The sequence below is a fragment of the Heloderma suspectum genome, chromosome 5 (assembly GCF_057233095.1).
Source record: "Heloderma suspectum isolate Gila_16-S chromosome 5, 16-S_ref, whole genome shotgun sequence".
NCBI classification, from domain to species: domain Eukaryota; kingdom Metazoa; phylum Chordata; class Lepidosauria; order Squamata; family Helodermatidae; genus Heloderma; species Heloderma suspectum.
The window spans coordinates 79,529,890-79,555,476 of NC_139462.1; the positions used below are offsets into that span (position 1 = coordinate 79,529,890).

General features: G+C 40.7%; 1 protein-coding gene across 11 annotated transcripts in view; it reads right to left on the reverse strand.

Moving 5' to 3' along the window:
• FBXO8 (F-box protein 8) overlaps positions 1-25,587 on the reverse strand; it is a 27,816-nt gene continuing 2,229 nt past the window's right edge. The window contains exons 1-8 of one of the 11 annotated variants that reach the window (XM_084856476.1): positions 23,559-23,644; positions 16,188-16,539; positions 14,082-14,147; positions 11,369-11,495; positions 8,983-9,101; positions 6,989-7,030; positions 3,614-3,810; positions 1-635 (exon numbers count right to left, since the gene is read on the reverse strand). In XM_084856476.1, coding sequence (XP_084712602.1) covers positions 448-635; positions 3,614-3,810; positions 6,989-7,030; positions 8,983-9,101; positions 11,369-11,495; positions 14,082-14,147; positions 16,188-16,516 — 1,068 coding nt within the window. In that variant the 5' untranslated portion in view covers positions 16,517-16,539; positions 23,559-23,644 and the 3' untranslated portion in view covers positions 1-447. Of the gene's footprint in view, positions 636-3,613; positions 3,811-6,988; positions 7,031-8,982; positions 9,102-11,368; positions 11,496-14,081; positions 14,148-16,187; positions 16,540-20,479; positions 20,546-22,903; positions 23,041-23,558; positions 23,645-25,587 lie in introns of those variants that run through there. The other 10 variants (XM_084856474.1, XM_084856475.1, XM_084856473.1 and 7 more) reach the window with 10 other exon arrangements.

Sequence of the window (25,587 nt, forward strand, 5' to 3'; positions counted from 1 at the left end):
TAGAGAGAAACAGGAAAAACTTTAGTTAAAATATTTTACAATAAAATAATTATGGTTATAAATCTCTTTAGTTAAATATGTACACATTACGTGGCATTTTTTAAAAAAATGAACTGGTTAAAGTTTTCAAGCAAATCTACTGCACAAGTCCACCATCTTGTCAGTTTAAAATCATAATGTCAATTTAACATTCAGAAATGATAACGTGTCAGACTAATGGCAATGTTTTGTGTAAACCGTAAGCAAAATTTAAAAAAAATCTGCAAATTTTTTTTCAGTTCCCATGGTAAATTGTTAAAAAAAAGTCATTTGCGTATATTTGATTGCAGAAAGAGGTTAGAATGACCAGCACTAATTTAACCCCCATATCTACAAAATAAGAGAACTCCTTGGGTAACTAATTTTTTTTTAAAACAATAAATTCTAAGTTGTAACAAATTGTGCTTTTTAGGCAGCCACATGGCCTATAAGGTAGATATTGTCATAAAGGTGCCCAACAAAATCTTCACTAATGTTCTGTGCAGCACGACGTGTATTTCTGATAAATTCTCTCTTTGACATTTTATTCTTCACATGAGGGCTAGTAAGATCAATGGAAAGCAGGATCAAAGAGTAGCATAGTACATAGACAGCATCTAAGAAAAAGAAAAAAGGGAGGGGGAAGTCATGGCTTTAATAAAACTGATTACAATTTAAGAAACTTAAGCAACTTTTTAAACTAAAAGTGTTTTGATTCTTCAGGATATGATTCTGGTAATCAATTTTCTTTACTTATACAGAGTTGGAAAATATAAAAAACTTAAGAACTGCTTTGTTGGATCAGGCTGAAAATCCATCTGAGCATAGTGACTGGTCACATGTTCTTGGGAAATTCATAAGCAGCCATCCCTCATTTATCCCCAGTATCTGAGTATCAAAGATATACGATTTATGTACATTGACATTCTGCTTTTAGCTAATGGACATGGATAGAACTATCCTCTCCTGTTTGCAATAAGCAAATGACTAGAAAAGACACTAGTCAATCTGCATTTTTTATTTGTCTTCGAATTACAGGTCAGAAGACAGTACCTTCTTCCAAGCCTTAAATAGTCAGTGTGGGGAAGTGTGACAGTGTGCTGTCAGACTAGGACTTGGGAAACCCATGTTCAAATCCCTACTCAGGCATTAAGGTCACTGGGTGACCTTTGGTCAGTCATGATTTCTCAGCCTAACCTACCTCACAGGATTGGTGTGAGGATAACATGGGGGAGAGAGAGAACCATCTGTGTTGTCTTAGGGAGCAATCCTATGCAGATAGGCGGCTGCCTCTGAACTCGGAGGTAACTGCCTATCCAATGCAGAGCAGGAGAAGCACGGAGGGGATCATTCCCTCCGTGCTTCTCCTGCCCTGCATTTTCAGCTACACAGCCAATTTCGGCTGTCTAGCCACAGGACAGCAGAGCAGGGGAGGAGGCTACCAGATGACACATTGGATACGTTGTACCGGCATTTCCACCGTCTCTGCCCTGGAATGCCCCCTGGAACACCCCATTTCGGCTGCTCCACGCTCCTCTTGTGAGTGTGGAGCTTTTCCGCACTGCCTGCAAGGCAGTGTGGAAGGGAGGGAAGGTCAGTTCCCCGGGAACCGACCTCAGAGCACGGGATCCAAGGTCGTTTCCCAGAAAACAAGACCTATGGCCATCTAGCCACTGACTAGTTGCCATAGGATAGCTCCCTTAAGCTCCTTGGAGAAAAGGCAGGATATTTATTTATGCAAACAAACATAAAATACCACTGGCCATTCAATACCAAGGAGTTATACAGTGTTTCAGTGTGCTTAGAGTAGGGATGAGGACCCTCTTTCAGCTCAAGGGCCAAATTAAACTTTGGAGACACTCTCGGGGGCCACATTCCAATACTGGTGGAGGGCAAATCAAAAGGAGGTGGGGGCCAAAACCACAAAAATACGAGCATATTTTAGCTTAAAGCTCTTACGGACAGTAACTAAGCCTTAGGAGAGGCATCTCAACTTTCTAGCATTGGAAAATACCTGTGCAAAACCAGGAAATCCCTGAACAATCTGAGGACAACCAAAAAGTTGTCAAAAAGGAGTGGCGCCATCTGGAGAACCCTATTGTGAGACTGGGGCCCCAGATGGAACAGATTTAGCGTGCAGGCTTGAGATTTTCCACCCTGGCTTAGAGGAACTGATCGGTCTTGAGGCTTATACTTAAGTACTTAAAATATTTATATCCACCTTTTATCAATGATTTCAAGGCAACTTACAAAAATCAAAAACAAGTAGTAAAACAACAATACATAGAAAACAACCAGCAGATTAAAGTGCAATTAAAAGTCAGAGAGTATAAAATATTTACGATAGTAAAAAGGGTTTAAAATGCCTGGGTGAATAAAAAGCACACTGGGGAGAGCTTTCCCCAACTGGGGCATTGTTACCCCAAATCCCTTCTCCCTTGTTGTAACAAACCTAACCTCTGTTATAGTGTATCTGGATCATCATTCTGGACTTTAACAAGAAACAACAATAGTAGACAAAAAATGGAGCATAAAGTAAACGAATCTATACCAGAAACCCTGTACACATGAATAATATTTACTAGAAAAAACTAGGAATGAGTGGATTTCTGGTCCGTGGGGAATCTTCTGGTCCGTGGGGAATCCGCCCACAGGGGGGAGGTGATCCGTTCCTCCCCTCGGAATCCTCTTTGGCCGGCTCCGCTCCACGGCGATTCTGCCGAGCCGCTGGCCAGCTCCAAAGCGCCAGCGATACGGTCGCCATGCCATATCGCTGGCTGAAGGGGACTGACTGCAGGGGATTGACTGCGGACACAAATGGCGTCCAGGACACCATTTGCGGCCGTAAAGGCCTTAGTTTAAGGTAAATGTAGCCATTTGCGTCCGTGCTTTTCATTTGCATAGCCTGTCACGTACAACAGGGCTGCAAATGGCATCCTGGACACCATTTGCGTCCGTGCTTTTCATTCATGCGATAGGCTATGCCAATATTTGCGTAGCCTATCACGTGAAAAAACAGGGCCGCAAATGGCCATTTACGGCTGCATTTACCTTAAACTAAGACCTTTACGCCATTTGTGTCCACAGTCAGTCCCCTGCAGTCAGCAATACGGCACGGTGGACGTATCCCTGGAAATCCGGAGCCGGAGGATCCGGCCAAAGAGGATTCCGCAGGGTCGTGGTGGAGGTAAGTGTTCCGTTCTGCCACGGACTCCAGGGGGGCAGATTCTTTAGAATCCGGCCTCAGTGGAGTCCATGGCGGAATTCTCCGCCATCTCTAGAAAATACTATCTTGTTCTGCCTACTATTACTTGTGCTCAGGCCATACTAAAATCAATGGGACCTTAAGGATACATAATAAGCCTATGTTGGGCTGCAGCCTTAAACAACAATCCTAAATCGATTTACTGGGAAGTAAGCTCCATTAGCTTTATTACTAAGCTGAATATATTCATGATACGTAGATTCAGTGAAAAACTGTGTCATAACTAAAAATAAACTTGCATATATGCAAAAATTGAGTCAGGTCTTAATTTACAATACAACAGGACATTCCAAGCCATTTATCAAATGGATACATGCCCTCCCTTCTTACCTGGGCTAAGGCCAAGCTCTCTCATCAAGTCAGGGTTGCACGCACAAAATCTGTGTGAGAACTTTGTAATAAGAGTCTCAAGATATTCACCACGCTCCTCAGGGGCATGAATGTGTCTAAAAAACTCCCTTAGTGCATTTGGCAAGAACTGATTTCTGAAGTTGTGTAGTGTCACAAGGTCATCTAGAACATCCCGCCTAATTTTAAAAAAAGGAAAAATAAAAGACTTATGAGAAAGGAATTTATTTTAAAACATATATACAATACACACATTTAGGAAAGCACATATCAGCATAACCCTATGCATGTCTACTCAGAAGACAGGCCCATTCAGTTCAATGGGATGTACTCATAGGTAAGTGTGCAGTCATAGAGCATTTGGTGAACATTTTTTTTAAGTTTGCTTTCATCATTATGTAATAAAGGAAGAACATTTATTTATTTAATTACTTTACAACATTTATATACTACTCCACATCTAAACAGATTCCGGAGCGGTGAACAACAACAGGTAAAAGATAAAAAGATAAAAGAATAAAATACTGTATTAAAAATTGTTTTTTAAAAAACAGAATACCAACAGAAACTGTGACTGGTCAGTCAAGGAAGGCTTCCTAAAATAAAGATGCTTTCAGGAGTCACTTGAAACAACACAATGTTGGTGCCTGCCTGACCTCCAGAGGCAGGTAGTTCCATAGAAAGGGGACCACCGCATTGAAGGCTCTTCTCCCTGTGGAGTCCAGTCATGCCATAGCTCCATGCGGAACCACTAGGAGCATGACATTCAGGCAGAAGAAATAGTACACAGTTCAACATGCAACTTAAGGTCTGTACATTAAAGTCTGACGAGCACTGTGCTGAAGTATTATGATCCCTGTCCATTGGGCTTCTAATCTCAGAAAGAACAATTTGAAAGAAGGTGACATTAAAAGGTGTTCTGATACACATAATGGTTTTCTTCCTATGTATACAGAATGGCAAAAATGCATTTGGGCTGGATCCAGATTTAGGTGTATGCAACAGGGCTGGCAGATGCAGACTTCTTTGCCCCCTCCTCCCTCTGGAAATCCCCCCTTCCTACTCAGCCCGCTGCACCAAAGCCTACCCTATTCAGCAGGGTCCCTGACCCTCTGGGCAGCATTTTCAGGCAGCTGGAGGGGACAGAGGAGTCTGCTTCCACCAGCCCCATTGCATGTGCCTAAGTCTGGATCCATATCACTGTATGTCTGTATCTGTTAGTAGTATACTGTATAAAATGTAGATTTTGTGATCAATCAAGATATACAAATAATGCAAAACAAAACCTTTCTACATTAGGCAAAAATATTATTAGTTACTATTTACATAGTGCCATCTTAGTATATGGCAGGTTACAGATTTGAAGGCCACAAGAATAACGTATTGAATAAGCCACAAAACAGAGCTGCAATGCAACGTGATACATGCAAAGAAATATTTGAAAAAGGTAACGTACAACAGTGGTTTTTGTATCTAGTTATATATGCATATAGTGCAGTGCAGTAGTCTTCAAGGCTGATGTAAGTTCATTGACAGCCGCTAGAGCTGGAAAAGGGCCATCTAAGCCTTATTTTAATGTTGCCATAGGTTTAAATTGTTTTGTATATAACACCTTGGGGAAATTTGTATTTTGAAAGGCAACTTATAAATCTTCTAAATAAATAAATAAGCACTTGTTCAGATGTAATGTTTTGAATCACAGGGTAGCTCTTTGAATGATCATACATTATTATACACACTTTTTCTGGAACAGCTGATGTACACAATATGCCCAAGAGGATACATGAAAGTGAAGTAGGATTCCTGAAAACTCCAATTCAAAGGACTGTCTTTGAGCCTGAGAGGGGTGTGCATAGAAGATTAGATTCAGAACCCACTTTGGATTTTAGTTCACCTCTGACTGGCTTTGCCTTGGATCCAAAGCCAAGCCTCAGTTTGGAAAATATAAAGCTTCTGATGTCCCCATTGACTATAATGGGGAAATCAACATACGGCTGGCTATAGCTTTAAAAACATTTTGACAGAACTGGATAAAATTTTCAGGCATAGTATCCCCTTCTACCTGCTAAATTTAAGACAAATAAGTAGAGGGAGTTGTATAAGGGAGACCCCTTCCAATGTGCTTGCTCAGAAGTAAGATACAGCGAGCAACATAGAGCACAGTGCAGTTTTATACACATTTATCTGGAAATAAGCCACAGCAAGGTCTGTGCACACACACTGTTACAGGCAGTTTACAGAAAGAAATGCAGTGATTTAGCTGTAACCAAGCAGAATCTATAATACACCTCAGTCCCCATAATCAGTTGCTACCCCTTTTGCACTTTGGGGGGAAAAATCAACTTACAGAGCTGAAGAAAGACTTTGGAGATTTATATGGGATGGCAGCAGCAGCAGTGCGCTGATTAACAGCAAATGACTTGAGTTCAAATGGGGTCACAGGAATGTAAGGGGGAAAGGAGCGATTGCTAGTTGGTGATCTGGACAGAATATCAAAGCACAATTTAAGGCAAGTGGGCATGGTGGCCCAGGGATGTCGGAAGGGGATGTGGTGACCCAGGGAAGCTCCACGGGCCACATTAAGCTTGCAGGCCCGAGGTTCCCCTTCCGTGCTTTAAAGTTTGTTCGTGGTTAAAAAGGATTTACCCCTGCTCCTTGTGGCTCTGTGGGCAATTTGCATAAACTTTGCGAACATCATAGGTGCCTGTAGGAAAATAGTTTGCACCATTTCAGAATAGGTGCAGGGGTTAAGTTCTTATGAACAAAGAACAGTCTGAGGCTTTTCTTCCCTGCCTAATTGGCCCTCAGTGAAAGACACTGAGAACTTCTCATACATTACTCATTAGTTCCGTGTCCTTCATAAAGGGTTGTGGTTGCAGGGCCTTGGTAAAGTCATTTCCTGATTGGAAGCTGGGGCTGTTAGTCACAAAATTATACCCCAACCTCTGCTTTCCCCCTGGCTTTCCTTTAATGACAAGCTCAGAGTAAACAGATACATTTTCAGCTGTGTTTGAGTGCTCTGAAACAGCTCTGAAGCTTTGGGATCATCCCAGTTTGCTTTGAAGGTTGACCCATTTACCTCAGAGAAGGCCCACATCTCTCTGAAATGGCTTGCTTCACTTCGGGATTCATCTGAGGCAAATGCATGCCTTTACTGGATAATACATTTAATTACACACTTTCACATGGAAGGGATTTTTCCAAGAGTAACTCCAGGCTTTTCCACGAGCCACATTACATCAGAACTGGCCCAAACTAATTTCAGCCTCTATAAAAAGCTAGGTTGGGCATAGGCTGGCAACACAAGTTGGTGCAAAAAGGGGATATAAGGCAGATCCCCTGATTGCTTTCTCCTACCATGAAGTAACTTTTGCACACTGTGTCACTGGAAACATTGTTCTGTAAAAGTGAATAACACGTATGCAGCTGTTAGCACTTTCAGCCTTAAGAATTTGAGTTACCTTCGAACCGTGTGTACTCTTAAACATTTGGGATATTTCCCAAAACTTTTCAGATCCCAAGAATAAGTCTCAAAGGGCCAAAAATGATTACATTACTTCTTTCAAAACATTACCAACACAATTTACATCCTAATCCTACGCAAGTCTGTCCCACCGAGTTCTAAGTTAAACGTGCACAGAATTCAAATCTTAATCTCTCAAATATTTGCCAATTGATTTTGCAGGAGAGTCGGCCAATAAACAAAGCATACTTCAGATAATGTTTTTTAAAAAGTAACAACTCTCATATAACATATTAGATAAAGGCACAGTAGCTGCAAATGAATAAAACAAGAAGCAGGATAAAGGAAGTTATCACATAATGGTATACAGGGTGCAAGTCACAACAAGAACCACCACTACAAGTGACAGTGCCCAAGATTCTAAGCTCTCCCAAAGTTAGTAATATCTAACTCCTTACACATTCTTTTAATCCTCAGGTCATTTTGATGTCCTTTTTCTACTACATTTGTCTAGGTGTTTTCTAACATGGAATGATTCTATGTTTGCTATTGTATATTATGGTTTTGCAGTTTAAGGGCTTGTTTACATGTTCAATTTTCCTGCAAGAACACACCTTTCCTGCAATGATACATCTTTCTGGTTTATGCATTCAAAGGGCACATAAAGACGCTTTGAATCTGAGTCTTGTGGCACCTCAAAAACTAATAGATTTATTATGGCATAAGCTTTGTGTGGAATAGATATGGATTTTCATGGACTACATAGATCAGGGACTCTTAACTTTTCTTTTGTCCCAATATATTTGACAAATTTAAACATTAGCAGGACTGTTAACTTTGACTGTTACCAACGGAGATCAGAATTCTGGAGATACACAGTGAGTTATTAAAGACTAAAGATATTAGGCAAGCAAGCATCTCTGTAATACCATTGAATTCCTTGTCAAGCTATCCCAGGACAAAGCTATCCCAGTCCCAGGGACCATAGGATGGCTCATAAAACCCCTCTGAGGTCGGAGACAATGCTCTGACCCCAGAAGAGGGAGTCAGAGATCCGACCCCAGACTCCTCCCCATCATAGCTGACATGCACTGGCTGCCTTTCTGAGGTCAGAAAAGCAACCTCAAGAGCCTCAGGAAAGGGGGCATTCTGGTGGTTGGGGAGGCGGACTGGGGAGCCCAGGATATGAGTTACCCTGATCCTCCTCCAGCCTCCCCCTCCAAAGTGCCCATACTACACAGGCTGAAAAACCCATCTAGCAAAAGTAGAGGAGATGAGAGGACAGGGAGGTGAAGAATGCCTCCGCCATTCCTCCCACCCTTGGATATTTGGGGGCTTCTGAGTGGAGAGGGCGGTGAGGACACAATCAATATGATATAAAGCATATAAAGAAATAATTATTCCTATGAAATCCTGCATGCCATATAAGGATAGTGTGTGTGTGTATATATTTATATATACACACAAATAAAAAAGTATTTAAACTTGACCAAGCACTATAGCAAAGAATCATCAAGTAATGGTCATTAGCTCAAACCTAACATGGCTAAAGAAAGCAATTAGAAGATTATAAGTGAAGGTCTCCTTGCTTGTGCAGAATTTGAAATATCTGATGCAGAACAGATGAGTAGGTTAACTGAATTATCTTGACTAATTAATGCTAGAGTTCTGTTATTGACAGATACTTATTAACACATTTGCACTACTTAGTGAATTTCATTGGTAAAATGCTGAAAACAGAATAGAAATAAATACCCTCAGTTTTGCCTTCACTAAATTGCTATTTATTTTATTAATAATGCTTCATTATTCCACAGTATTCTAATAAGAAATACAACTCTATTAAATAAGAGGGAATACAATGTTCCCCGTTTCATAATCAAATTACCTTTCATCAAGATAGATTCTCAGTTTCTTCCAATTTAGTGTTCTTGTACAGAAGATAAACTTAGCTATTTCCTTTGGTGAATCATCCAGTATTCCCTTGGACATGAAGTAGTTGACTCCCTGGGACAAAGAGATGTTTTATATATGTAAGATTAGCTTTTTTATGCTCAACTAGAGTATTTAGTATGGAACAAGTTCTAACAATTATGAAGAAATTCTACCTCTTGAACTACATTTCAATATGTTCAGTCTAGTTCATATGCAAATAAAACATGTGTTAGTGTAGTTATGGCTGAGATTTTATATGTACTAAAGCAGCAGGAAACATGCTTCCTCAACAAGTACATCCTCTATTTTTTTTTTTACCATCACACAATGTTTCAAAATTTAAGATTGCTCTGGAACCATATCTAATTTCCTAGCTTGGCCTCTCGCACAATATCAGCCAAAATTATTTAGCCTTTCATTTTACTTTAAAATAGCCACTTTCATGTTCTGTTGCGTACGAGATCACATTCAAATAAATGCATGTCTTATATAATATGACTTATTGGATGTTCAAATGTAGGCACAGTACAATATACATGTCTTGAAGCCACAAAACTCATTCCAAATGTTAATATATTTCAGAAAAATCACAGACCAGCATATGTCATGCAATATGTTATTTATTTAGTTTTTACTATTTCTGAATTAAAGAAATATTGACTAAATTGATCTAGCTTTTTTCCCCTCTAACCACTAAAAATAATCCAGATCATGTGGGTAAACAACAACCGTCACCATCCTAAATTATTATGAAACTCACTGTGAACTTTCACTTCTCAATGGATGGGAGAAAACATTTTCCCAGCTAAAATGATGATGAAACTTCTGAATGTTATGTTTTATGGCTCAGTAGTGATCTGGCGTTTCGCTGCTGGATTGACTAGCCCCAGCATAAGGGTACAGCTTGTATCCTCATGTTGGAACCTGTTCCCATTCTCAACAGTAGCTGGTGCTGCAGCAGCAGCGTTTGTCCATGCCATAACATACAAGAGCCAGGAAGTGCTTTGCGTGGTGCTGACAAGAACAGATTTGCTGATGCTTCCATACAGTGGCATCTAACAAGTCATTTAATAGCCCAGGAGTGCCCGTGCAGTTTATTTCCTAGACTAAAGGGTTCACATGTCAAGTGGATCACAGCTCAGTTGCTCTATTCCATTTGCAAAGTGTAGGACTCCACTTTAAGTGACAGCTCATCACTGTGTGTGCTGCTGCAGCTGAAGAATCAGATAGACAGTGCTGGGGGGGATTAGGCTCTTTTTTCTCCTACACAGCTCTAATATGAAGACTTACAACTTTATTGTAATTTCAACTTGATTTATATCTAAATGTCTCAGTGCAGTAGCAGTAACAGACAGTGTGTATTACACTATAAAATAAAATCATTCAAGGATCATTTTGAGGTTTGCCTTCCCTTTCTTTTGGCTTCCAGTCCTTTTGCTGACCCTCTCTTCCTTCTGTCACTGCAATAGCCCACAACTAATCAGTCTGCACTTTCTCAAATTTCAAAGATGAGATTTAAGCACCGTAGACCTTTTAAAGCTAGCTGCTCTGTATTGTTTTTACCACACATTTAGATTAAAATATATTCGCATTAGTCCACTCAAATGTGTTATGTCTACAAAGACATAGGGGCCAATCTGGCCCTATGGAGAGAGCCAAACTTACTATTGGTCCTTGCTGATATAAATTGTATCTTTTAGGTTTAAGTGTCCTTTATTATAACAAAACAGTTTTACAAGACAAAAAAGCAAACAGGAAATTAGAAAATGCACATGATCCAAAAAATTAAGAGATCTAAACAGACATGAGAAACCAGTGCACACAAACATAATGCATACAGTATTCTATCAAGCCTCTAATACAATTTTTTAAAATGTTTCCATATTAAAAAGCTATCAAAGACAACTTTGCCCTTTCTTAAAGTAAAACAATCATAAAAGGAACAAAGAATCAAAGCTAAGATTCTATAACAATGGACTTTGTTAGCATTTATACATGTTAGCAATTGTACATGTCTATTATGCTACAAAACTGAATCATTTATTCATTAAGCCTACAGTTAGAGACAGAAGTAAATATAGTGGAGTTTCTCTTTCTTAAATTCCAGTTCTAAAACATTTGCTTGGAAGCAAGAACAAATGGATTGCAACAGAACGTACATCCAAAATGTATGCTTAGGGTTGTCACTTTTGTTCTTCTGGTGATGGATTTTCTTCAGTTGCCCAACACATAGACACTTCTATGCTCCAATAACTTGGGATCTGCACAGTAGTTGAAAAATTAACAAGACCATCAGAACTATTGCCAACACTTACTAATGTTATCAGTATTCTACTTACCTCTTCAGGGTTGGCATTAAAGGTGAGGCTGCCTTCATCTAACTGCATATACAGTTTTCTAAAAGAAAATCCAAGACGCGGATTCTTATTGTATATGGAACAGTGACCCCAAGTGGATTTGCACAATCTACAAAAGCAGAAGAAGCATATTCAATGTAAAAATATGCCATATTCTATTTAATATTCAAACCTGTAGGAAAGTTACAAAATTTCAGGATTCCAAGAACTCTCCAAATATTGTTATGAATTATTACAGTAGTATTTTGAAAGTATTGCTTAATGCTTTAGTCTCTGAACAACTTACTCTACATACTTTAATTGGGTTTCTCTAGAGTAAGTAGTTGGTGACATACGAACAAGAGGGTTGCGTCCACTTAACCCCTCCCACCAATAGAATGACAGTGGAATGGAGGCAGGGAGATTCCCCCTCTCCCCTGCAGCTAGGGATGTCGGAGAATTTCTCCACGAATCTCCGGGAGGCCGAATGCCAACGCATTCGGCCCCCCGAAATTGGTGGGGAAATTCTCCGACACCCCCCCGCTCCCCCCCCCCCCGGGATGGGACTTACCTCGTGCGAATGTCCCTCTCGGCGGCGGGTCCCAGTGGTGGTTCAGCGGCCGGTCTTCCGACCGGCTGCCGCCGCCATTTCCAAGTAAAGTAAAAAAACAAAACAAATACGTGATAGGCTACATAAAGATTTACGTAGCCTATCACGGCTGACTTTGGAAAAAAAAAGTGCGTACGCAAATGGCGGCGCCCATGGGCGCTGCCATTTGCGTTCCTTATTTGGGCACGGGTAGTCTACGTAAAGATTTACGTAGACTACCCGTGCCCAAATAAGGAACACAAATGGCGGCGCCCATGGGCGCCGCCATTTACATACACGGTTCCCCCCCCCCCAAGTCAGCCGTGATGGGCTACGTAAAGATTTACGTAGCCTATCACGGCTGACTTTGAAAATCTAGCCGTGATAGGCTATGTAAATCTTTACGTAGCCTATCATGTTTTTTTTTTTTTTTAACATAACTTTTTTCTTTCGCGGCTGGAGAGGCGGGACACTCCCCCTCGGCCAGAATTTCGGTGGGGCGGGATGGGGTGCCTCCCCCCCCGGCCAGAATTTTGGCGGGGAGGGACGGGGCGCCTCCCCACCCGCCAAGAATTTCAGGGGGAGAAACGGAGCACCTCCCCCCCCTGAAAACAGCTGCGGGACCAGGTAAGGGACTTTCGTCCATCCCTAGCTGCAGCCCGATGGGCTGGAGATCTACAGTGGGGAGAAGAAATGGGGAAGGTGCTTTTGCAGAAGTATGTTCACGTGATATTGGATTTCACCCAGAATAAGGTAACTTTAAATGCCTAGGATTTACACAACTGAAAAAAATGACTACTGTGGATATTTATTTATTTAAAATATGTATATTCCACTCTTCATCCTATCAAGATTTCAGGGTGGCATACAAATCAGTTATATCACATTACAATAAAACAGCAGATAAAATCCTTAACAATTAAACAGTTTACAACAAATTAAAATGCCCAGGTGAATAACACCATTTTGCCTTGTACCAAAAGGATTGCGATGCCTCTTTAGGGAGGGTATTGCTGGGGTACCAGTGCTTCCCTTCATAGTTACATAACATACTTCCAATAAAGGACACACCTGGAGAAAGACATATGTTCTTAAAGCACATGGGATATGGGAAGGTATTTGAGTCTCAAGCCATTTAGGGAGTTAAAGGTTAGTACCAACATACTGAATTGACCCCTAAAGCAAATAGGCAGCAAATGAAGTTCTTTCAAAGTTGGCATAATATGTATGAATCTGGACCTCCCAGTCCAAATTTTGGCAACTGTACATTGCACCAACTGAAGTTTCTGAGTTATCTTCAAGGGCAGCCCCATGTATAACACATTGGAGTAACCCAACCAGGAGGATACCTGAGCATAGATCACTATGACAAGACTATCCCTGTCTAGAAACAATTGCAGCTGGCAAATCAGCCAAAGCTGGCACTCTGTGCCACAAAGGCCAGCCGACAGCTGGATTTAGGGCATTACCCGCAAACACTTTTTAGGAGTGCCGAAACACCAATTTCTTGGACCCAAGAACCACAGCGCCTTTGTCTTGTCAGGATTCAGTTTCAGTTTATTAGCCATCATCGCATCCAAGCACCAGTTCAACAGCTTCACAGCTTCACCTGACTCAGATGTCAGAGAGAATTAGAGCTAGGTATCATCAGCATACTGATGAAACTTCACTCCAAATCCCCCATGGTCTCTCCCAGCAGCTTCATATGCATGTTAGAAAGCATAGGCGAATAAGATGGAGTCCTGCAGAATCCCACTGCACAAATGTCATAGGGTCAAACAACCCCTCCTCCCCGCACATGCACACAAACATCTGGAACCAACTCTGCAGATAGGATTAGAAAAACCATATTACCACGCCTCTCATCCACAACTCATAGAGTCAGTCCAGGAAGATATCAAAAGCTGCTGAGAGGTCAAGGAGAATTAACAGGACTGCACTCCCCCTGTCTCTCTCCTGATAGAGGTCATCCATTAGGATGATCACAGTAGTTATGATTACAACTAGTGTAGTGTAGTGGTGAGAGTGACGGACTGGGAGCCGGGAGATCCAGGTTCTAGTCCCCACTTGGCCACGGAAGCTCACTGGGTGACTTTGGCCCAGTCACAGACTCTCAGCCCAACCTACCTCACAGGGTTGTTGTTGTGAGGATACAACAGAGAGAAGGAGGATAATGTAAGCCGCCTTGGGTTCCTTGCAAGAGGAAAAAAGGTGGGGTATAAATGCAATAATAAAACTAAAATACAACCAAAGCCATTCTGGTTATGATACAGAAGCATTTAAATTTACAATCAGTACAGAGCATCAGAAGTGATATCAGGGCAAAAAACTTCCACACATACATATGCCTAAATTTGCATACTGAAGAAGTCTAACTGATAAAGGTAAGCACATATAAGCCTCTGTTGAGTATGGGGCTTAATGAATGGTGCTATCCAGTACTTGCCTTCTCATCCTAAGAGTCCCATTAATATTTCAGTTACTGGGTAAGTAAATGTAAACGTCAGCTGATCCTAACCTGCAATTTTAAAAATAATAAACCTACCAAGCATTAGGAGAGAGCAGCTTTTATTCAAGAGAATCAATCATTCCACAGAGAAGGAATGTGATCCAGCGTGTGGTTTTATGCACGTTACATGGGGGGCTTCATAGATTATTACAACCTATCACCTTCTACCCTTCAACCAAATTAAATATTTATTCAGTGTAGGAGTACCTAAACCTATAATTTGTACTTTAGGCTGTGATCCTATACAAACTTACCTGGGAGTAAGTCTCAGTGAACTGAATTGGGTTTACTTCTATGTAAATATGCATACGGTGGCACTATTAGTTACAGAATTTTATTAGTCCAGTGGTGTCACCCACTGAGAACCTCTCATCACAAACGCTGCTGAAGAAAACAGGAGCTGTGCAAGATGCCTGTATATATTCCCACTCAAACCTGAGGAGCTTCTACAAATAAATTGTGCTCCACAATTGCTGTACCAATTTTCTGTGTGCCGTAAAATGTTCTATTTGCAGTAAAATTGACTGACCTGGGCGGAAAAATCATTAAAATATTCTAAATAGTAAAACAATTTTAAGTTTTATTAAATTATATTATAATTAAGGTGCAAGTTACAGTTTCTAAAATAACTCCTTTGTATCATGGCATATGAGGATGTCCCCCAGAAGGTGCACTATCCAACAATTTAATAACATCAGCACAATTGTTGTATTTGAGCCAAGTAATCTCCTATTGATTGATCTCCAATGAGTGCTTATTTTGCCCAACAATCAACATGTTAAAAACTTTATAAATAAAACTTTCACCTTACTGTCAAGCCCCATTTATGCTATGAGGTTAAATATAATACATCTCATGGAGAAAAACTGAAGCAATTCCAATTGTATGGCTAAACTCCTTCTTTTTGTCCTCTAAATGCTTTTTTATTTTATTTGCTCTGTGCAAATATGATAATACATGTACACATAGTGTTTGATAGCAGTACATGCAGATGTCATTTCCTTCATCTCCCCTTCTTTTGTGAACAGCAAGTCTAGTTCCAGTGATTCAGGCAGCTGTTTGTGAGTATAATGAGGAGAAAACCAACTGGTTTTCTGCTTCCAAACATTACTGGTTTGTGCTCTCTATAAAAATGGGCCTTTTACAGTTGGGATGATAACTTTATAGTCCCAAGTGCTGACATGCAAAACATTTGCACTAACAGAACTCTGCAAGCCTTAAGTAGACCAGGGCTAGCTCTAAGTTTTATTGAGCAAAGGCATCATATTCATGACTGCTATGCTGAATCACAGCTCTGGAGGTAGCCATAATGGGCCACTGTTCAGAGTGTCCTGAGCAAACTTGTAGCTGCCACTCCTTTAAACCATTATGTACCTAGCTTCTTAACAGAGCTTTAACAGCTTCCATAATAGTGGAAAGCACCTGCAGAAACACTAGCCATCCAGGAAATACCTCAATATGACTAGAGGAGAAACTCCTTTTGTGACCCAGCATCACCTTTTAAAATGTAAGGTAATTGCTTCTGAATTTCCATCATTCTCTGCTCTCATTATCAAGTTTAAGTTCAACTTTTCAAAGCAAAAAAAAGTTTACTAGTGCTAATTATAATTACTGAGTAATTTTTCACTTCTGATGTTTTGTTTAAAGAAGCAAGTGGTGTGGACAAGAAATCCTGGATCTAATTGCCTGTTGTACCCTGTGCTCGTGACCTCTCATTAACTTACCCTTGCCACAGAAGCTCATCATTAGCAAGATCCTGCCAGACACATGAAGCCAGGCAGAGGTCTGTTGCATTCAGGTATGACAAAATGGTAAAGCTAAGTTCAGGAGGCAACATTTCCAGGTTGATGAACCCTTCTTGTTCTTTTGATTTCCGAGTTTTCAACAGATGGTAAATGTCAATGCCTCCTTGGGCATGTTTCCGATGATTTGTGTTTGAAACATTATTAGCAGCTATCCTTCTGCTGTGCTCTCTGGAAAGATAGCTTTGCCCTGCATATCCCTGGTGTTGCAGTTGCTGGTTCCTGGCCACTCTCCATAGCCCTTGACCCATCTGCAAGCCTGCAGGTTGTAAACCTGGAAAAAACAAACCAGATTAGTTCATTAAATACATGCTATTTTACAGCCATATTTGTATGAGCAGCAAAACAAAAGTCCTATACTCAATTACACTTAAATCCTATTGAACAGGCACAGGATTAAAGTGATTTTTTAAAAACAATTAAAGATGAGAAGCATGAACCATGGCTCTGTAAGGAAACTTTCTTATATAGACCTGGTTTGCACATAACCAAAACCCAGAGTACAGGTTGAGTGTGGGTTACCGTTGAATCGTGGGTTGTTGTTACATGCAAACCCTGCACTATGATTTAACTATGGCTGGTTAGCCATGAAAAACCCGGAGTTCACAACCCAACAACAAACCATAGATGCTCTTCCTGAGTTGTTCGTGGTTAACGGTCCATAATTAAACCATAGTGCAGAGTTCGCATGTACCAACAACCCATGATTCAGCAATAACCCACGATTCAACCCATACTCTGGATTGTCGTTATGTGTGAACCAGGGCATACTGTCATAAGTTTGGACAGAGTTACCAAGTTGATGTTGCAAACATACAATGGCCTGGTTTGCACATACTGAAACCCAGAGTATGGATTGTTGTGGAATCATGGGCTATTGTTACATGTAAACCTTGTTAGGCTGTGAACTCAATAATAACTCACAATTCAACGGCAACCTATACTCAACCAATACTCTGGGTTGTCATTACATGTGAACCAGGCCATTGCCTATTTCAGAGAATATCCTTACTGAGGTCTATGAGGAAATCTCATCAGAACTCTTCAGAATTATTTCTACTTTTTTAAAAAAAATGTTTGCATAATTTACACAGAGCTTAAGCTTTTCAGAGCAATACTAATCATCCTGAACTAAACTCCACACTCCAAGAGGCACTGGCAACTCAAGTTACAACTGTGATATTTACAGATATTGGTAAGAGTGCGCTATCCACTTCTCTGAAGTCACTGTGTTCTAGAAAGGTTCACCTAGTAATTTGAGGAAAGGGAGAGCTATTAGAAAGCAATGAGGACTATCAATCCCAAAATTCCCTGGGAAGGAGATATGCCTTTCATTCCTCATCTAACACTATGATACAATTGTGAATATAATCCTTGAAGCACAAAAGACAAAACTTCATGGCATAAAACAACTCTAGATAATGACAGAACACAAGAGTCAGGGATGGAGCACATAACTTCCTGGGGAGGGGTCATCGTTCCAAAATGCAAGGCAGGATATCTTAACTATTTTGTTTTCTGTGTGCACTCAAGCCACTGTTAGCTACAAATTTCTACCACTCTATCCACACAACTGCAGAGCTAGTCTTGTAAAGTGTCTTTTATCCAAGACAGGTCTCAGTTGTGAAAGTGTGAACAGTTATGAAAAAGAAACAAATATTTATTTACAATATTTGCATACTGCTTCCCATCCAAAACAGGTTCCATAAAAAAGATGAAAAATTACACCACCATATTAGAATTATTAAAAAAATAGAATGCCAATAAAAACTGTGGCTGATCATTTAAGGAATACTTCCTGGAACAGGACTGTTTTCAAGAGGCGCTGCAAGCAACACAGTGCTCGTGCCTGCCTGACCTCCACGGGCAGAGAGTTCCAAAGAAAGTTACACTTCATTACACTGAAGGCTCTTCTCTGGGTGGACTCCAATTGGGCCATAGGTCCATGTGGAACCACCAGGAGCATGCCCTCCAATGACCTCAGTGACCGGGCAGGTTAGTAAGGGGGAAGGTGCTCACTCTGGTATCCTGGTCCCAAATTGTTTAGGGCTTTGTTCACTAGTACCAAAACCTTAAACCTGGCCCAGTAGCGAATGTGTAGCCAGTGCAGTTCCCTCAACAAAGGAGTTGCATGCTGAAAAGGGGCAGCTCCTGACAAGAACCAAGCTGTGGCATTCTGCCCTAGCTCCAGCTTCTGGAGCAGCCTTAACGGTAGCCTCACATAGAGCACATTGCAGCAATCCACTCTTGAGGTTACTAGCTTTCTACCAGCCTTAATAAAAATTAAATCACAAAGGCAGATGTGGATAATCTAGAAAAATCAGTAAATTTTATCTCAGTAATATCAACAAAAGAGGACTGCTTCCAAAAAGGCTTCCTATTTTGAAAAACCACTCCTGATATGATTACAAACTGACCTACAGAAGATGTGATAGGGTCAGGTGTCACTTTGGCAGGGTCCAGAGATACTTAATTAGCCATAACAAAAATTATTGTTGCACCTTAAAGAATGGTTATAAATGTAAGTTACGGCACAAGCTTTCACGGGCCACTTATGCCATAATATGTGTTAGTCTTTTAAGGTGCCACAAGATGCTTGGTTGTTTTTTTCTGCAATAGATAACAAGGTTTCCCCACTGGAAATTGTTAAATAACCCTGTGGAATCTTCCTAGTCCTATCACTAGTTCAGCAGCTGAGAAGTATTTTCCTAAGCAGTTTGTTCTGTGAGGAAACTGCTATTGCTAAAGATGAAGAGTAAAGCTGAAAAAAAATCCCAGGCACCAGGAAATTAGATGTTGGTACCAAGGAATCTGAAATAGAATTTCCCATCTCTCTGCACTGGGATCATGGTTTAAAATCAATTCTGGTACCTTAACTTTGACACATCTGCAAGCCATAAAATGCCAATGCAAGCAAACAACACTAAAGTCTTACAACTCCTCTGGAAAGCACTCAGGCTTGCATTTTGGTGAGCCTCTAGGGGAAGAAAATTTAACGGGCTGAGGGCAGACACCAAGAACACCTCTGTCTGACCTTGCATGAAATATGTTTCTCTCTTCTAAGTTTATTACGAGACAGGGTATTTTAAATTTGTGAGTTCCTAGTATATAAATAAAAGTATTGGACGTTTGTTATTGTGTGTGTTAACACAAAGAGCATGCACGCACACACTTTTAACCAATATACCAGACGTGTTTGAGAAAACTGGAAAATCTTTATTGAAACGACCTGGTGAAAGATCCTGTGCATTACTTGCTCCTGTGTCACAGTAAGCTGACCTTCATGCAGATGCATATCTGTACATACCCCCAAATTAATATCTGTTTAATCCCTCTGCCCACATTATATTCCCATCCCCATTCTTCCTCTACTATGGGCTACAATAAAATGCTGCAAGTGGTGTTATGTGCTTGTTTTGGTGATTTTTCAGCTCCCCCTTCCCGCAGCAGCTCTCCACCAACGCCAGTGGCACCTGATAAGGTACAATGGGCTAGTTAGTGCTGTTAGGAAATAGCATCCTTCTTCCCTGTGTGTGAGAGCAGAATCACTTTCTGCTCAGAAGGGAGGGATGAATCCTGGCAATTATTTCCAAACACACTTTTTGCCAAAATAGATATAAAATATTTTACGAGTCAGTTCTGGAGGCTAGCTTTTGAAGTGCTGTTCAGGACTTTGATTTTCTTTTACGTCTCTCTGGCATTAGATATAAGTAAGGGAGCAACGACATTGCCTATATAAACAAACTGCAGCGGGAATGGAATCATGGCAATAGACAATGGGCTGCAATTCTGTACACAACTAGGTTGCTTAAATCCCATTGATTTTAATTGAATTTAAGTAGCCTTAGCCTAGCATTGCAAAGGACCATACCCTAAATATCTATTCTTGCATTTTGGATAAACAGCCATTTCATTTTTTCCCTGCTGGTGCTTAGGAGTTTGAAGAGAAATCAGAAAATGCAAGTCATAACTGCAGCACAAATGTTTTGTAAAGACCCCCAAACACCAACTTAGTTTAAAAAAAAAAAACTTTTTAAAAAACAAAACCAAACACAGGAGTCCAGATGCAGAACTGCATGGCTTATTTTTTTAATTCCTGCCTATGGCTTCTGTTGTGGACTGCAATTAAAAACAACATCCTCCCTGAAGTCTAGTTCAGCCACCTTGTAAATTAGGCACCTACAGTAAGTATTTCAATAATAGCTTGTATTTACTAAAAACGAGAAGGGAAGCTGTGTAAGCTCAGAGTTCCTCATCATAAAAGCCAGTCATTTTAGTGAAGCTTGTGCAGGCAAGAAAGGTCTTCTAAATTCTATTCCAGAGCTCCAACATAGTGATTCATTCTAACCTGCAACATGCGCACACCTAGACAATTAAAAAAACCTTGTTTAAAATGTGTGTATGTTAGGATGACAAAGAAGCATTTGTCAAATCAGGTATTGTAAACCAAGTCTATCAGCTTTATTTAGATACATAAAAATGATAAACACCACAGAAAAAGTAAGAAGCCCAATAATCTAACACAGGACTAATCAGAAGTTCACAAACTATATTATATGGCCAACAAGCCTTATCTCCCTACCCCAAGGGAGTGCAATCCTGAATTTATTTGCCAGTCTACCAGCAAATAAAGCCACAGTTGTCATACAGGCTGCATAAGTCAGGAGAGAGTAAAGCCCTGAGGGCTTAATGGGGCCGAAAGCCTTATATTGCCCATTCCAGATCAAACCAGCAAAACCAGATTTAAAAAAAGAAAAGGGTCCTGCACAATTTTTAGAAGAACAACAAATCAAAGATCTCCTGAGCTGAGCCATACTAGCAGTTTAAAGAAGTGGGCTCACACTGCCACCAGCATTTCAACCTTAGAACTTAATTACAGTACTGCTCTAGTACATTTGCATAAGCATGTTCATGAGCACCAGCAGAGGCAGACACACCTTAAGATAAACAGGTGCTGAACCATCTTGGACTTTATAGATTAAATACTCATTGCAACCACTGCTTACTATATAGAGCACAGTTTATATCCTTTAGATCTCAGTATAAAATTATCAAATATGAAGCAACACTGAACGCAGGGACAATTTGCCCACCACCCAATACAGGAGATGCAAAATGTCTATTTCAGACAATGGAGATGTGAATTAATAGACCACATGAGAAACTTGTGTTTCCTGTTCCTTTGCATCATTACCGCATCCAAAATAGTTTCCTGTCCCTTCTGTATAGTGCTCAGCACATGAGTGGCATCACATAAGCTTTGGGTATAGGAGAACCAAGCTAGTTTAAGTTTGGATACTTTAGGGAGCAATCCTATGGGGATAGGTGGCCGCCTCCAAACTAGGAGGTGACTACCTATCTAATTTTGGCAGTCTAGCTGCAGGATGGTGGAGCAGGGGAAGTGGCTGCCAGACGACACATAGGATATATCGTACCGGTATTTTTGCCTTCCCCACCGCTCCATGCTCCTCTTCCGAACACAGGGCCGTTCCAAGCTACCCGTGAGGCAGTGGTGGTGGGGAGGTCAGTTCTCCGGGAACAGACCTATCCTATTGCTGTCTAGCCGCCTACTAGTGGCCATAGGATTGCTCCCTCCGTTGGTGAAGTTGTTTACTATTTATTATCCATGGTACTTACAGAAACTGGTAATAAATCAAATACGTGTTTTGACTTACTTTTGTGACAGACTTCTGATTCTCTGCAGAACCAGATCACATATATGTAGTCTAGAAACAAAAGAAGCTTTTGTAACAACTACCAATAGAACAAAAGCTTCTCTTTTTCAGAACAAATAACTACGCTACTTTTTTGTGCACTCAAGCAATCAGTAGTGTTCAGAACAATTTTATAATGTACTTCTCACCTTTAAACACCACAGGAAAAAATATTTTTTATTTATAAATTAATGTGCTCAGGCTAAATTTAGGTGACAAGAACATACTAAAATGCAAACAAAAATATACACAAGATAAATGCCACATGTATCTCACAAATTATTACAGACCTGAAAAAAAAGCTCATGCATTGCTTTTGTGAAGTGTTTAGGGTTAGATTTTAGTGGAATGCAGAGCTTGGAAGCAGCTACCAGAACTAAAGGGTCACTTTTTCTGACAGTCAGTATCATCATATATGTTTTGCCAGGGAAACTAACAGTATAAACTATAATCTCATGCATACCTAGTTTAGAGAAAGCCTCACTGAATATACATAGGATCAGACAGTAAAAGGAGTAACGAAGATTAAAAATTAAAGCTTCTGAAATGCTCCCATACTGACTATGAAAAGAAGCTCTAATAAAAAAGTTCTTTAAAGTATTGAAACATGTTAACAGTGATACTAAAAACAGATTCTGTTCTACTTTATGTTAAGTACAAACTGAACAGGCTGCACGGATAAAAACAGATGGACATATATAGCCACTAGCCAGCCAATGATTGCTATGAAACTATAAGCTGAAAGCTATCTGTAGCATGTCCAAGGATTTATCTCTGTATTTTCCCCTACCAAGTTATTATTTTTTAGCTTTGCAATAATCCTGAAATCAAAATAAAAGAAACTCATAATTAGAATATATTGGGTAAAACTTCATTGCCTATTACAAACACCACACAGCAGAAGAAACATACATACATACATACATATATATATATATGCTGCGTTGGCTTAGTGGTTAAGACGCTGAACTGCAGACCGGAAGGTTGGCAGGACAGCAGTTCGAGACCCAAGTGCTGCGTGACGGAGTGAGCTCCCGTCTTCAGTCCCAGATCCTGCCAACCTAGCAGTTCAAAAGCAAGAAATTGCAAGTAGATAAATAGGTACCGCCTCGGCAGGAAAGGTAACAGCGTTCCGTGCACCTCGGTGTTCAGTCATGCCGGCCACATGACCACGGAAGCGTCTTCGGACAGCGTTGGCTCTTCGGCTTAGAAATGGAGATGAGCACCACACCCTAGAGTCGGACACGACTGGTTGGGGACACCTTTACCTTTTTATATATATATAAATTTATGTAATTTATGTAATTTGGCTTTAAAAAGTTGTCCTCCCCAATGCCCTCCAACATACATATAAACAAATGTAATGGTGCAGTGCTGATCATGGGACGTGGAGTAAAAGTGGAAGTGGCAGGCGCACTGCAGGCAACACACCCGCTCTCTCCTGCTCATACACAACAACCCATGGCTTATTTAACTGATAGGCTGTCATTATGTGCAAACCAGGTCATAACCTTTTCCCTCTTAATTTCTCTGACAGCAACATTATGCATTATTCTAAAGTTTGTATGAAGAAACTCACATTCCAGACCCTACCGGTGACATAGAAGAATGCTCCAAGAGAGCCCCCAAACCTCACATGTGCAAGTGCACTCAATATTTGTTTTACTGAAATGAGAAAACACATACCAAATTGTAAATTCAAGTCATTTGAAGGAATGACACACTATCCTGACACACCCATTATATGACGGAGGGATTGAGGCCTGACCAAGGAACATTATAACACTCAGTTGTAACATGCAATTTTTGCGCCACTATTCTGTCATATTTTAACAAAAAGATATGCAGCAATTTCTACTTTCTTAATTGCTTAGTCGATTTTGGTTCTATTGATTTTAGCTTAGTTGCCCATTTTTAATGTTTAATTTCTATATATCACCTTGGGCAAATTTGAGAAGCTAAGTAAATGCTAAAATTAAGTGACTAAGGGTGCAATCCTATGGGGATAGGCGGCTGCCTCCGAACTCGGAGGTGACTGCCTATCCAATACAGGGCAGGAGAAGCATGGAGGGGATCGTTCTCTCCGTGCTTCTCCTGCTCTGCATTTGTGGCTAGACAGCTGATTTCGGCTGTCTAGCTGCGGGAAGGCGGAGTGGGGGATGAGGCTGCCGGACAACACATTGGATGTGTCATACTGGCATTTCTGCCTTCCCCGCCGGAACACCTCGTTTTGGCCACTCCGCGCTCCTCTTCTGAGGGCAGGGGAAGATCAGTTCCTAGAAAACTACATATGCTATGGCAGCCTAGCCGCTGACTAGCGACCATAGGATTGCTCCCTAAAAGTACAATTCTACACAAGTCTACTCAGAAGTAAGTTCCATTGTTTTCAATGGGCCTTAGTCCCAGGTAAGTGTGTACAGGATTGCAGCCTAACTGAACAACATTTGACCAAATCCTAAAATACATTTCATGAAGTGCAAACATAAATACGCACCCAAATCTATTCAAAAGCTTGCCAAAGCACCACATTTTGAACCCAAGGGCATTTGCCAGTTGGATGGTATACAATTTAATAAAATAAATAAACGGACATCTGCCACAGTAGCTGAAGTCCACAAAACATTATTTATCAACACCCCAATCATATGCAGAGCTGGGCATGGCCAACTCTGCATAAGCTGGAAAGGAACTATGTTTAAGTGCCCTTGTAAAAGTACTGCTCATCAATCACCACCTTGCACTGACAGAACTACACAACTCTGATACTGCGCTGACACAACAGACATAGACGGGACATCAGTTCAGCTAGCAGCAGCCATCCCACCAGGCTTAAGAGAGGGAGAGAAGGGAAGTTGGGCTATTCCACCAGCTCTACAGAGACAAGCTGCCTTTGGCTTCTTCTCTCCTTGAACTGCTCCCATCCCAGCTGGTCATTATAAGAACTCTGTATCTTGAAGAATTAGTGTCTGGATCTCTCCCCCCCCCCCCTTTCCCTTTTGTTTTCCTAAGGGCATGGGCTATTTTGGTTTTTATTGTTCTGTAAACCACTCTAGGAGCCTTCTCAACTGAAAAGTGGGGTAAAAATGCTTTGAATAATTAAATTTCACTGAATAAGTCTCAGAAGTGGGAAGAGAAAGGGTACAACAGAAGTGATCAAACAGTGGTAATGCTAGTCACCCTTCTATCTTTGAAGGAACAGGACTAGAACCCCACCTTATACAGGAGCACTGATAATCAAAGAAGTTCAATGACAAACAGCAGCCATGTCACCCTTACCCTTCTCAGATGGAAAGGGAAGGAAAAACAAACTACACTTAAGATTAAGAAGCAGGGACATAGAGGTTGCGTCTACCAGTTCTAGACTGGCCAACAGAATCATGAGTATACTTTTGCAAAGACACAAAGCCTTGCCCTAAGCCTTATTTATACTATAATTTAATATCTTACCCAGTGGTCACCCCAAATTATTTCTCTCTTCTTGAGGTTTTAATATGGTGAAGCTCTTTGTTAGTGTCACAAGCGGGGAAAAGGTGAGGGGGTGAGTATAAACAGGATTGCCAGTAAAAAGGGGGTTAGAGAGAAACAGAATGAGAAATTAGAAAGGCGAA